Source organism: Hippocampus guttulatus, chromosome 3 (assembly GCF_054856545.1).
Source record: "Hippocampus guttulatus isolate MCC_2025c chromosome 3, RoL_Hgut_1.0, whole genome shotgun sequence".
NCBI classification, from domain to species: domain Eukaryota; kingdom Metazoa; phylum Chordata; class Actinopteri; order Syngnathiformes; family Syngnathidae; genus Hippocampus; species Hippocampus guttulatus.
Genome location: NC_141263.1, coordinates 12093906 through 12108190, shown reverse-complemented (window position 1 = coordinate 12108190; position 14285 = coordinate 12093906). Strand labels below are relative to the sequence as shown.

The 14285-nt window shown below is 41.8% G+C and overlaps 1 protein-coding gene across 1 annotated transcript in view; it reads left to right on the top strand.

Moving 5' to 3' along the window:
* fbn1 (fibrillin 1) overlaps positions 1-14285 on the top strand; it is a 68001-nt gene that overhangs the window by 41624 nt on the left and 12092 nt on the right. The window contains exons 33-52 of the mRNA XM_086106812.1: positions 1802-1924; positions 2160-2282; positions 2377-2502; positions 4035-4157; positions 4270-4392; positions 4493-4660; positions 5227-5295; positions 5379-5504; positions 7140-7262; positions 7642-7800; positions 7878-7949; positions 8042-8167; positions 8242-8364; positions 9336-9461; positions 9544-9660; positions 9745-9870; positions 9947-10066; positions 11616-11741; positions 13914-14066; positions 14168-14230. Coding sequence (XP_085962938.1) covers positions 1802-1924; positions 2160-2282; positions 2377-2502; positions 4035-4157; positions 4270-4392; positions 4493-4660; positions 5227-5295; positions 5379-5504; positions 7140-7262; positions 7642-7800; positions 7878-7949; positions 8042-8167; positions 8242-8364; positions 9336-9461; positions 9544-9660; positions 9745-9870; positions 9947-10066; positions 11616-11741; positions 13914-14066; positions 14168-14230 — 2415 coding nt within the window. The remainder of the gene's footprint in view (positions 1-1801; positions 1925-2159; positions 2283-2376; positions 2503-4034; positions 4158-4269; positions 4393-4492; positions 4661-5226; positions 5296-5378; positions 5505-7139; positions 7263-7641; positions 7801-7877; positions 7950-8041; positions 8168-8241; positions 8365-9335; positions 9462-9543; positions 9661-9744; positions 9871-9946; positions 10067-11615; positions 11742-13913; positions 14067-14167; positions 14231-14285) is intronic.

Here is a 14285-nt window from a genome sequence, read left to right as displayed (position 1 = left end):
AATGTAAACTGAGAACACTCACAAGGAGCATGGAGAAGACGGTAACCCTGAACTAATTAGCCAGTCTGAGTTGGAATAAGACCACCTGACTTAGTTGTCTTGTCTTCTTATGTGAAAGTCACTGTGATTTTGATTTTTAAAAAAAAGAAACAAAAAACATCTGGTCCTGCCAGTGATGATAGTTTTCCCCTTCACGTTTGATCAACTGTCATGCGTGTGTGAGAATTAACAACATCTGGTCAAGCTGTTGATGACATTGTCGTGTCAGTTGTATCCCACAACAATGAAAACCGCAGGGCAGGGTCTGTGGCTTTTATCATTTGTTGTATTTGTGTGTTGAGGAGCTGATTGGAAAGTTCTAGTGTGGGTTACAAGTTGGGTGGCGTCGTAGCAGTTCGGAAGAATATCAAGGGGATGTTCTTAACAGGTGGACTTTTCCACCGCAGGTGTTAGTGCAGTGCCATAATAGCAAACATTTTTTACTTTCAGACAGGATGCGAAGCTGGCCCGAGACAGCTGGCAGATTTCTCTTTATTTGTTTCCCCTTTGTTGCCCATCATCTGTCAAGCATTTGCCACATTGAACGGAATCTTATCCCTGACACCAGCTGTGGACGCCGACACACTTCTTGCCTTGTTTGTGTTTTGTATTTGCACATCAGAACGAGCGCCTTGTTTCATGTGCTGTCTAACATCAAAGCTTGGAGGAGAATTGGATTTAATTCCTTCCGTGATGCAGGGAGATTCATTTGCTCTCAGCCCTCAAATTAACCCCATCGTGAAGTGCAGTGTGATTAAGGCATAACCTTTCTTCGGGCAGACGGTAAAACAGCAGAACTGATCTCTAATTTTGAGGACTGATTTACTAGCCTCAAAAAGAGTTTGTTTTTTTTTCCTCACAAGAACGAATATCTTTGAGTTCAAAACAGATAAGGACAAAACAGATACCCTCATTTTACATACCCACTTCTGCAATCACACAGTCCTGTCACAAGCAGTCATGGCAGATCACCAGATCTTGACAATACTCCTTTCAACTCTGCATTTCTGTGCATCACTGTCAATTCAGCGTACTGTGACAATTGGTGTTGGCCTCTCTGAGAGCATTTTTGGGGGCAGACTGTCACAAATTGGAAATTTTGTTACACAGGATGGGCATATCCTTTTTCACCCAATTGCCACTCACTCAGGGCGAGTTAAATCAAACATAGTACGGCTTTCACAGAGTGAATTTAGTTCCATGTTTATTTTGCCTCCTCCACTCATACTTCCAATTCCATCACTTCAAACTTCATTTTGTACTGGGGTCCTTTCCAAATGTTCCTTGGTGGCCAAAACCTTTTAAGGGAGGTTTCAGGAGCCAGGTTGTCGTCTTCTCCTTGCCTACAATTCCCTAATAAAGTAGCCTTATGGATACACGCAGCTCCAACAACCCAGGACAACTTGAAGCACTACTTGAACTCACCACGAAAGGAAGGAAAAAAAAAAGATGCTTTTGTGCTAATGTATTACGTCTCATATCCACTTTTATACAGTACCTCTTGCTAACATAGCATGCAGTATATTACATTAAACAATTAAACACCAACCGGCGGGAATTTTTGTAGAAGCGATAATTAGAATGCCATACTGTCTTCATCCTTAAAGGTAATCTCTTCTCGGATGAAGGATGTCAACCGGGAAAAAAGGTTTTAGTTCTGCGATTTCTCACTTCTACTTTGATGCATTTAAAATGGAACTAGCTCGATGATGTGAAGTGTAACCATTATGTGAAATCAATTTATTTCTCCTCTCTTTGACAGATATCAATGAGTGCGAAATTGGAGCGCACAACTGTGACCGACATGCAACATGCACCAACACAGCAGGGAGCTTTAAATGCAACTGTGCTCCAGGGTGGATTGGCGACGGCTTCAAATGCACAGGTAACGCAAACATTAAACACATTAAAAAAAAGGTGGATTCTACAAATGTAGACTTTATAATAACCCACCTCCTCAAAACACAATTCCATAATGTACTTTTGTTCAGAATTGGCAATTTGATGTGAGTTAAAGCTTTTAATTGTTCAAATGTTTTTGACCATTTACTATACTGCACACAAATCGGAATCACATTTCATGTTATGTTTGAATGTATTTTTATTTATTTTTTGTAAAGATCTTGATGAGTGCTCCAATGGGACCCACATGTGCAGCAACAACGCAGAGTGTCTCAACACCATGGGCTCGTATCGGTGTGCGTGCAAGGATGGATTTTCTGGAGATGGCTTCCATTGCTCAGGTCACATATGCAAACCAGAAGCCTGTCTCAGATTGAACCAATGTAACACGTTATTATGTGTTCTCAGACTGTTTTGCTTGACCTCCAATTGTAGACAGTGATGAGTGCGCAGAGAATGGTAACCTGTGTGAGAGCGGCCACTGTCTGAACATGCCTGGCGGCTACCGCTGCGAATGTGACATGGGCTTCATCGCCACCGCTGACGGCAAGGCTTGTGAGGGTAAGACAAGATCATGGCAACAGTGCCTAAGACCATTTTTATTGATTTAAAATGGTTTTGTCATGAATGGTAACTTGTTTATCTTCTCGGAAAAAAGAAATCCATCCAAACAGAGAATGTATTCAAATGGGACTCATGAGGTATTGGAATGGGGCATGATAAGTCATGCACAAATTAACAGATTTGTTTTGGTTGATTCAGTTGCAGCGACACGAACGAAAGGCAGGATAAAGTAACCTACTCACAAAAAGATGTAGCAAAAGGTTAGTTTATCATTCCATCATCACATCTGCGGATTAATAAATAATCGATCAACTTGCAACAAAGCATTCTTAAAGTGTTTAGTTAGTATGTGACAATATTGTTTAATTTTCCCAGACCAGGTCAAAACACCAAACTACAAATGATTGCGTAAACAGTGACTGAAATGCTGAAGATATGACTCCAGTCCCCAAAATAAGTGTGTGTGTGTGTGTGTGTGTGTGTGTGTGTGTGTGTGTGTGTGTGTGTGTGTGTGTGTGTGTGTGTGTGTGTGTGTGTGTGTGTGTGTGTGTGTGTGTTGGGCGTGGGGGGTATGGGGGCGTCTGGTCACCTTATGTTAACACTTGACAATTCATGGACCTGATTCGGAAACTGAGGTAATGGATTATGGCATTACAGAAGCTGACCTTAATGATAGTTATGAAATGAACACCAAAAAAAAAAAAAACAGGAGCAAATGACTGTGATTCACAATTCAAGCAATTAAGTCTCAGGTTTTAATTTAATGAGTAGACTGAAGTCTTTGTGTGCATATATCAGACATCCCGAGATGACCTTTTCTTGTCCTTCCTTTTCTCATCTCACAAGGAAAAGGACAAGGGCACAGTATGAAATCTTTAGTAAGCCTCTCTAGATTTGTACAAAGTGTGTCAGAAATGTTTCAGGATCATCATCACAAAAGATACAGTATGTTTCAAACCGAAACTTCAAACACTGACCCACATTGAAGGGGTCCTTCAATGTGGGTCAGACGATCAACCTATGTGGCAACGCACCTGCTCACATTGCCTTGAGCATCTGACAGTTCCTTGCCAAACAGAACATCACCAGGCTAGAACAACTTCTCTACCCACTCAATCTGGCTTCGTGCCATTCCTCCTCCCCGACCTCATACAGTGAAACTGTTTTGAAGATCTGCACAACATCAGGATGACAGGGAAGGCTGAGAAAGTACATTTGAGTCCAGGAGGCTTAGTTCAAAAGGGAAAACACGCTGTTTGGATTTGACACTAGTCCTGGAACTTTTCTGACACACCTCGTATACTTTATGTGCGTATCAGTCTTGAGATGTCATGCCATTTTTTTCTCCCCCAGCCCCCAAAAGTGTCAAACTGGAGAAACGCGAGTGAAGCCTTCACTTCCTCTAGCAAGCTGGCAATTTTCCACCCATGATCCCATAATCCCTCAGTCCTGGGCCTGCCCCCCCCCACCCCCCTCTCTTGTACCACGTCTTCATTATTTCATTCTTCCTCTCCCTGTCTATTTCACAGATATTGACGAATGTACCTTCGCTGACATCTGTGTCAATGGGCGTTGCAAGAACATTCCAGGCCTTTTCAGATGTGAATGTAGCATTGGTTACGAACTGGACAGGAGTGGAGGCAACTGCACAGGTCTGATGACCATTGCCAATTGTTCCTGAGAAAAGTCTGTCGACAAAATATATTGTGCTCATGTATTTGTATGGAAATGACACTTGGGAATTATTTTTTTATTCTTTCTCAGATATCAATGAATGTGCAGACCCAACCATTTGCATTAATGGGATTTGCGTTAACATCCCCGGAAGCTACCATTGTAACTGCCCCCCAGATTTTGAGCTTAATCCAACCCGGGTGGGATGCGTAGGTGAGATGCAATAGATCCTGTACATGTTCATGATTAGTTCCTAACAACATACAGAGGTGGATGGGGGGAAAATACACTGTTTGTTTTTTTACACACACAGATACTCGCTCTGGAAGCTGCTACCTGGATGTGCACCCCAGAGGAGACTCATCTGAGAGTTTGGACTGCTCCAATGAGATCGGAGTTGGTGTTTCTAAGGCATCTTGTTGCTGTTCGCAAGGCCATGCTTGGGGGAACCCGTGTGAATTATGCCCGTCTCTCAACTACAGTGGGTCAACAAGTCTTTTCTTTGGCGTGACGTGTGTTGTACTTGTCTCTTCGTATTGCAAATTTAGGGTACCGTGAGGTCGTTTGAAGTTTTCCTCAGCTTGTGGAATTGCAGCGAGCATGTCAACCCCCTATAAACAAGAACAATTGAGTGTGTGAGCCTACAGACTGTGAACAGTGACAGTGAGCTGTTTTGTATGATTACTCACAGGAAATGAACCAATTTGCTCATGAGAACCCTTGAATCACTCCAAGTCATTTCCTGTTATTGTTCCTGTCAGCAGAAATGTCAGGCTTGGATAAATGTTGTCATCCAGTACACTGCCAGCATTCATGTTTCAGACTGACTGCTGAGTGTGTATATGTGTGTTTACCATAATTGATGTGACTGATAAAATGAGAGCGCTTTGTGCAACTCGCGTGAAAATTGCTAGCAGATGGTCAGAAACCTTATAGGAAATGCTTTCTATGCGCTCCCATCTATGTTTCGCAGGAACAAAGCTCCACCAGATGACCTTCCTATAGATTTGTTGATGTTTTTTTATGATTTGTCCTTGCTCCCCACAGCCGAGTATAAGACCCTGTGTCCAGGTGGTGAAGGCTTCAGACCGAACCCCATCACTGTCATCTTGGAAGGTCAGATGCAAACATTTGACCTTGAATGACTCCTACACGGAAATGACACCCTCATTGTGATGTTTGATTTTTTTCTCTGACAGACATCAATGAGTGTCAGGAACTGCCGGGCTTGTGTCAGGGAGGAGAGTGCATCAACACCTTTGGGAGCTTTCAGTGTGAATGTCCAAGAGGATTCGCACTCAACCAAGAGACCAGAGTCTGTGAAGGTATTGAATGATGATGCACCCAACAGACATATCGTCAGGCATCTCCAAAATAACTTTATTGGGAACAACCCCCCAAAACCCCCAAAACATCTTGCTTGAGTTACCACGTTACTTTGTATTGCTGTCATATACTGATGCACATCAACACCAATACAACACTGCCCCAAAATACTGTTCAGTCCTTACTTAAACATGTAAAAAAAAACATTTTTTTTTAAATGCTAATATATAACGTTGCCATTGATTAAAAGTTTAGGACATGGCCACCAGCACTAGACGTCCAACATCAGAGTCATACTTCACAAAAGCAAACGACTGTGGTTATCTCTTCTTCTTAAACGTCTTTTTGAAAGGTGCAGCAACCATGAATGATGCAATCGATCAAAAACTAACTTCCAAAACCGTGTAATAGGCGGAAATGAATCTGCTTGCACTTTCCTCAGTGGCTGACCAGTTTCTTGTGCACTAAAGCAGTCGTACAGTTATTGAACTAAACAGGCTTACCTACATTTATATAACCTATATATGTTCACTCATTGTCTAAAAAAAACATCCGGACAATCAATTTTGAGCCACCATAATGCCACTTGGCTCCCTCAAAATAAGGGAAGACATTTGAGTGTTCAAGAAAGGTAAAAAATTTGCTCTCAATCTATTTTCAAAATTTGAATAATGTGTAAAAATATCAGACGACGTTTGGGCAGACCAATAGTAATAAAACCCTTTGGCAAGGCAGTAGGAGATAAAAACTACAACCAGCACTGTTCTAAAGGCGCAACAACATTGAATGACATACATTGAATTTTAATGACGTCAGACACTATGTTCTCTCTTTCACAGTATTCTCTTTTACCTTTCTGAATTCATTCATGCAAGACAACTAAAACTGACCTGCAAGGACTGATGTTCGAACTCGGTAGTAGTCACATTGACTCCTATGTTTTTTTTTAATAACGTATCAATAGAAGAATTCTTGGCCACAGCATGAAGAGCGAAAATGTTAGCTCTGAGTCTTGTTTAAGTCCTTTATGATGAGTTTTTAAAAAGGCCAAAGGGATGCTATTGTTGCCCAATACTGTACATTCGTTCCCTGCATTGTAAAGTTTGGACGGTTGTCAACTGGATGAGATTTTGGTGTGCTCATGGGGTTAGTCCATTGTAGCTTTGAGTCAACCACAAATAGACATTTACAGAGGTGTCGTTATCACGTTTCTTTTTTTAAAATCTTTATTCCCACGCCCATTCTAACTCACAAATGATCCGATTTCACTCATCTGTCTCTGGAACCACAAATGTTTTTCACAAACGCACAATCAATCTCCTGGACTTTTATTCCCTGAAATACTGCCGGGACAGGCACTCAGTCTTTTGGTAAAACCACACTGTCTTAAAAATAGAACACAGATGTGGCATAGCTTTGAAATGAATCTTACCTTAAATTTTAAAATGTGTATAAATAAGTAAAATATGTGTTCATTGGATTGAACCACTCATTTCATTTGGAAACCTGAATGCAGAGTATCAAAAAACGCTGTCATAAAATGGTTACTTTGTCAAATACTTTAGGCAAATACTTTCCGACAGCGCAAGTCGTAAGTGAATAATGTGATTCGAATAATCTTTTTGTGTGAGCAGATATCAACGAGTGCGAGCGTCCAGGTATTTGTGGGCCCGGCCAGTGTTACAACACCATTGGAAACTACACCTGCATCTGCCCCGTGGACTACATGCAAGTCAATGGAGGCAACAATTGCATGGGTATGTCTGATATATATGAAGTCCAATTGTCCTCAAGGAGTTTATTTGTCACTTTAAATTCAACAATGACAATATCAGACACTTGAGCTACAGTACACTCGTGTAATTCAAAACACATCTCAAAACACATCTCACAGTTTGTGGTCAAATATCCGTTGCTGAAGGCCTTATAATGCCGTCACTTAGATGCTATTCCTTAGCCCTTGTATGGCATTTCCCATTGTGTGTTAGCAATAAACCTGCATCCTTAAAGGCAAAGGTATGTGGTTGTTTTAACTACACAAAGTGTAATTTCCTTTGTTTTATGTTTACTTTGACAATAAACTTCAACAATAAACTTGATTGCAACAATCAATTTCTATTTTGTAATCACTTCCAGATATGAGGAAGAGCTATTGCTACAGGAACTTTTATTCCGACAACAGAACATGTGACGGAGAGCTAACCTTCAACATGACCAAAAAGAAGTGCTGCTGTGCCTACAACATTGGCCGTGCGTGGAATAAACCCTGTGAGCAGTGTCCTGTGCCCAGCAGCGGTGAGGTCCCATATACTCACACACTCACAAACATACAAAAGAATGGGTGAAACAAAAGTGAATTTGTCTCCGCTTAGATGAGTTTGCCAACCTGTGCGGCAGTGAGAGACCGGGATATTATATCGACATCACTACTGGAAGAGTTATCGGTAAAAGTTGACTGACGACAAATGAGCCACGTTTACTGACTTTGCTTACAAGCTATTTTACATTCAATATTGATCTTGCTCCTTTGCACTAGATATTGACGAGTGTCGGGAAATCCCAGGCGTGTGTGAGAATGGTGTATGCATCAACATGATCGGTAGCTTCAGGTGCGAGTGCCCCATCGGCTTCATCTACAATGACAAGCTACTGATTTGTGAAGGTACAAGATTGAACGAATTTCCTTTTCTTGATGTCAACTCAAGTTAATACAAAATCCTCTCCTCCTGTTCTTAGATATCGATGAGTGTCAGAATGGGCCTGTGTGCCAACAGAATGCAGCCTGCTTAAACATGCCCGGGAGCTACCGCTGCGAGTGCAAACCTGGATATCGCCTCAGCCCGACGGGACAATGCCTAGGTACAGTATGTCCTTCGATGACTAGGTGTTTTGAATGTAGCTTTGACACTCAACTCATTTTAAAGTGGTTCCGATGACTCCTGATCTGTCAGGAAATACTCTAAAGCTCTGGTAGTAACTGTAGAAATGTAAACAACAGAGAGGGCACTGTTTGAAACTGAAGCTGCTCTTGCCAGATACTCGTTTGTAGATGACGTTGTACATAACATGGATTATCGCGTTAGTGGTGGGAATTATTACATTAATGCCATGCACAATTTAAACAATAAGTAGAATATAAACAGGCATCCCCTGTTTGTCGCAGGGGATAGATTTTGAACCCAACTGCAATAGGTGAAAATCAGCAAAATAGGTCGACTATGTCATTTTTGGATGTTTTTACCTCCCCGCAATGCTTTCAAACTTAGTTAGAAAAAATACTTTCAACATTTGAAAGTGTTGAAGTGCCCTTCAAATAAGAGGCAATGCCATATGTCATTAAGCTGTTTATTTGTCATTCCCAGTTGAGGTTTACTGTCAAACCAAGTCATACAACAAAAGAGAATGAAACATTGTATGTTTACCTACCAACATTTTCTTCCAACCATATCATTTCATTCAACCAAAGCTTAATGCTAACGTATAATGTAAAACTTCATAGACTACCGGTAGGTCCTGGGAACTAGCAAAGATGTTCTGGTAAATTTCAATCTTCAAAAGCTACTACTTTACCACACATGAAGCAGCAATGCACACAGAGCATACAAGAATACCAAAGGCGTATATGCTCTCTGCCGTTTGCTCTTTCGCTTCACCTTTTCAAGAAGACCTCAGTGCCACCCTACCCGGCTTGTTGTAGCACAGTGTCATGGTCCACTGAAGGCGTGTAACTCTGAATTCGGACTTCCCTGTATACTGTAAAAACACATGCCATTGCTGAAAATTCTGCAATTTACCGGGTCTATGTATGAGATTGTTTGTCTTTTCCTCAGATCGTAATGAATGTGTCGAGAACGCCGGTGTTTGCAATCCTGGTCAGTGCATCGACACGCAGGGGAGCTTCCGATGCATCTGCCCCAATGGGTTTAAAACAACCCGGGACCAGTCAATGTGTGTTGGTAAGACATTTTTTTACCCTGCCATTGTTGTTCTGTTTACATGTGAGCGCTAGCCCGTTTGATCTTAAAATGACATTTTTAGACATGGACGAGTGTGAGCGACAACCCTGCGGCAACGGGACCTGTAAGAACACCGTAGGCTCGTACAACTGTCTCTGCTACCCCGGATTCCAGAATTCACCCAACAGTGATTGTATAGGTACTGTACATGCATGCAAAGGACATGAGAACCGCAGCATGGGTTTTAAAGGTAATGAACAAAATTGTTTTGTGTTGTGTTTAGACATTGACGAGTGCTCGAGCCAGAGGGCTCCTTGTCGTAACGGACAGTGTGTGAACACCGTGGGCAACTTCCTGTGTGTGTGCAACGATGGCTATGAACTTTCGCCAGACAAAAGACTGTGCGTCGGTAAGAAAGTTTTGCTATTTCCAACTGTACTGTACTGTATGATGTACTAATTTAAAACTGCTCCCTTTCTTCTCAGATATAAATGAATGTGTCGTAAATCCTGGCACATGCGGCGTTGGCACTTGTTTGAATCTGGATGGCTCGTACAGATGCATTTGCCCACCTGGATATTATCTCCATGCAGAAACCTGCAAAGGTAATCTTAAAATGAAAGCAGGCAGAAGCATCGCACCAGTGCTCAGGCCTGTCCAGATCCCCACCAAAATGGTTTCTTCCATATCCCTTCGCTAAGTTTTGCAGACATTGGAACATAGTTTTTGGTTTTATGCTTGTAATATACAAACGTACATTAAACTACAGGCCCAAACAGAAATGGCTGCCTTACACTTTTTGCTTGGTGCAGGGGTAAATGCTGAACAACTCATGTCATAAACATGGTGGATATGCAATGGGCTGCAAAAGGGTGGAACATTTGTGGTAAATTTCCTTGGGAGGTTAAGATGGAGAATATTGGAAATAATTCATTTTAAACATTTTGTTTTGTCATAAAGCCCTTGTGCCGCGAGACATGTTTGTTGACATGTCCACAATCTCTTGGCAACAAGAAAAAGTGTTTGCAACCATTGAGGCTGTTGGCGAACATCTGGCCAACAGTTTTGAACCATTTGCGACCTTGAACGAACCCTGACGAAAAATCAACATTCAGCACTCGCAAACCTTTGCCGCTCAATGGGATAATGGGATATCTTTTCTCACGATTGCGACACACTCTCTTTCGCTTTCTATTACCTATCGTGACACATACTGTTTATACCATATGCACACATACCCTGTTTGCTTGTGAAGTGTCTCAATTTGTCTAACTTCAAACCTGTTTGTATTTTTCTCCCTTATATTCGATGTGACAAGCGGTAATTCACCGCCTATTTTTATCTTCTACTCAAAAACTGTGCTGACCACAAATCCAAGGCAATGCAACTCCTCTATCCACAGGGATCTGTTAGTTGTTACAGTTTGTTACTACCCTGAACTTCACAGGCAAGCTGGGAGAGACCTTTTTCCATTCCCACTCATTGAAAAACATACATGACAAACATTTACCAATTGGATTCCCGATGATGAATATAAACATCCACAGCAGTGAAAGAAGTTAAAAAAAACAACCATGTTGAAAATTTCCCCTAAAGTTACCGATATATGGAACCATAATTTCATATTAGGGCACTTTGCTTACAGAATAAATAAATTCCCTGAATTAAAAAGAAAAAAAAATATGCTTTTTGAAAGTATCCCCCCAAATTTGTCCGTTTTCTTCCTTCTTGATTTCTAGTAGGTTCCTAGTCGATGAGAACAAAGTTTTGCCTGTGCTGCTCCCCATCCATTTCTCTTTCTCGTCTCCTTCTCACACGTGGGAGTGGGCCCAAGCGCGAATGCTTGGATTGTTTTTGTAGTGGTGCTGATGAAGAGATATTCGGCAGACTTCAACACATTCCTACAAAGGGCTCTGTTTTTGGAAGCGGGGAGAAGCAGCCCTAAATGCTGAACATCACTAAGAGAAGCAGCTGGTCATTTTATGACGGCACGCATGACAGCAAGGTTATTCCCCTGTCATGCTCTGTTCAGAAATCACAGACTGTATTTGACTACACTGATTTACTGACGATTTGACTTCATCACCATTAACCCTGACAAGCGCCAAGGGGAACTTCTGCGCTGATTCTGATTTGATTTTCTTTATTTACCAGACATTGATGAGTGTTCGCAGTCGCCTGAGATCTGCATGTTCGGAACCTGCTCCAACACAGAGGGAAGCTTCACTTGCTTATGCCCCGAGGGCTTCCAACTGTCTGCCTCGGGACGCAGATGTTTAGGTAAGTATGTGAGAGAAACAAGACGACAGTATTTTGAAACGATGCAATAGATGGGGCGCAAGCCTTGTCTGTATTAGCTTTATCCCTCTGGACCGACCACCGTCCCACTCCTCACTCGCGCATGTGTGTGTTTATGTACTGCGTTTGCGTGTTTCAGGCTTGGGTGGGGGCTGCGGCGAGTCCACTGTTAGGGAGTTCCTTTGAAACACTCAAGCGATGAGATCACCTGTTCTGAGGTGGTGGATTAAAGTCTGCATTTCACCCCTCTCCCTTGCGTCAATCGTGCTTGGCCGAAGGGCGGAGGATGAATTAGCGCAGCAGGGTGGAGGGTGAGAAACACGGGCAATAAATGAGATCAAGGAGGAATCCTGTCACAATTGTTTAAGGGTTGCTTTTGTCAAAAAAGATGATTGACATGCAAAGAATGGAAAAAGCGACACTGTCCAAGAAGTCACGACACATGTATTTTGTTTCGGGTATCATTCAGGCTGATGTGTGGCCATCGGAATTTGATATTTTATCAACTACAAACGTACAAATTTGCAGCACTGTTCCAATGTTAATTGGTGAGTCGTGGGAAAAGGAATGATGTGCTTACAAACATTGCAAAGCCTCAGCTGTCAAATGCTAATGGTCTCATGTCCGTCCAAACGATACCCGAAATGAAGACGATATGAAATAAATGTATCAATGTTGTGACTTTTGAGACACCCTGTTGTAGGTTTCCTATTGCGTCACATCAGTTATATTTCATGACGTTTTCTAAGTCTTTGGTGTCATTGATGTTATTCTTGTGATACCATCTGTCATTGATGTAAACCAGTGCTTTGTCCGTGTTTATAATTTTGCACACGACATCTGTGCACAAGGCATCACGTGTTTTGCGGAAATATCTGCGGATTGGTTTTGTGGAGCACAGCAAGTAGACCCACGAAGTCGCTGTGTACACAGCACCAGGTGTTCATGTCCTCGCCAGGTGCGCGCGTGTGCGTGCGTGCGTGCGTGCGTGTGTGTGTGCGTGTGTGTGTGTGTGTGTGTGCGCACGCGCGCGGGCGTGGTCTGTGGTGGTCAAGACACTTATTTGTGCAGTTGGGTGAAGAGCTAGCAGGAGAATGTTACCATGTGCTTCTCATTACAAGTAAGAGCCAAGAAGAACAAGAGTCCTCACAATCCTCTCCATTTGCCAACCTCCTCAAGTCGCATCAAGCATTTTACCATAAAGCAAAAACAACAACAAAACAACTCCCTTTGACATTCTTATTAAGCTTAAAATTTAAACTTTAAACTCTCACAGGAACAATTTTATGGAAAAACGTGTTCATTCAGTAAGTCCGTATGGCAAAGGTTTTGTGGAGTTTTTGTTAACCTAATTTGTGATCAGACAACTTCTGGGTTCAAGAATGATAATGAATGATATTAAACCTTAAACCTGACAAAAGCCGTACAAACACATTGGACAATTCCTTTGATGGCACAGTGGTTCTAAAAACATTTCTCCTCACCGAACTGTAATGCTCTGTCACTCACTACAATGTTCCACTGAAATCCGTTACGTAATTGTGAAGTAAAAATCACCCATCAGTAATTTCACTTCAATTAAGCATTGACGGACAGTAGAAATGTTGTACAGCGAGATTCTTACTATGCAATAATATTTGATTGAATCAAGTTCACTTTTTTGTCATGCTCAGCTAATGCTAACAATTGCTGATGTCCTTGTATTTCAATTCACGGACAGACAACAAAGTCCGGCAGATTTGGAATCTGTTCAATCTGATGCAGAGTCATTTTGACTCCAGCGGGTTCCATTTTACAGTATACTCTTTATAAAATGAGTTTATTTCATTTGCATTGTTTTTTGTATTGCGTTTTCATGCAACACGGTGTGCTATTTTTATATTACATTCCCCCAAAAAATCTGAGGGTTTGCAAAGGGTTGAACAGATTCGCGGAATATCATTGGGGAATATTGATTTAATATGCAAGTAAACTGATTTAGGAGCTTGGTAACAGAACGCATTAAACTCACAGTACCACTCGTTTAGCTTTGAGCATATCCTTAGACTTACTTCAAAATATTTTGGCCTGTCTTACTGTTTCAAACTGTGTGATCTGTTTGTCTCATTTTTTTTCTCCTTTATTGTTCCATTTCATGTGTTTGCCAATGTTTAGATGTACGCGTCAGCTACTGCTATACAAGGTTTGAAAATGGACGATGCCAGGTTCCAAAGCCTCAGAACACTTCCAAGGAAGAATGCTGCTGTACCGGAATGCCGGGTCAAGGCTGGGGAGATCCCTGTGAAATCTGCCCTAGCAAGACAGAAGGTAGGTTTCCATCACACGGGCCAAAAGAACACCCTGACAGGCATGCAGATTCATACAAGACATGTTTTGCTACTCACGAATTGTGTGATATCATGTTGCAGAGGTGTATCCCCTTCTCTGTAGAAATAAGGGATATGAACGTGGGATCGATGAGCTTACAAAAGGTATGAGTGTTATCTACCATGAATCTTTATCCTCCGACGTATCACGTTAACTTTT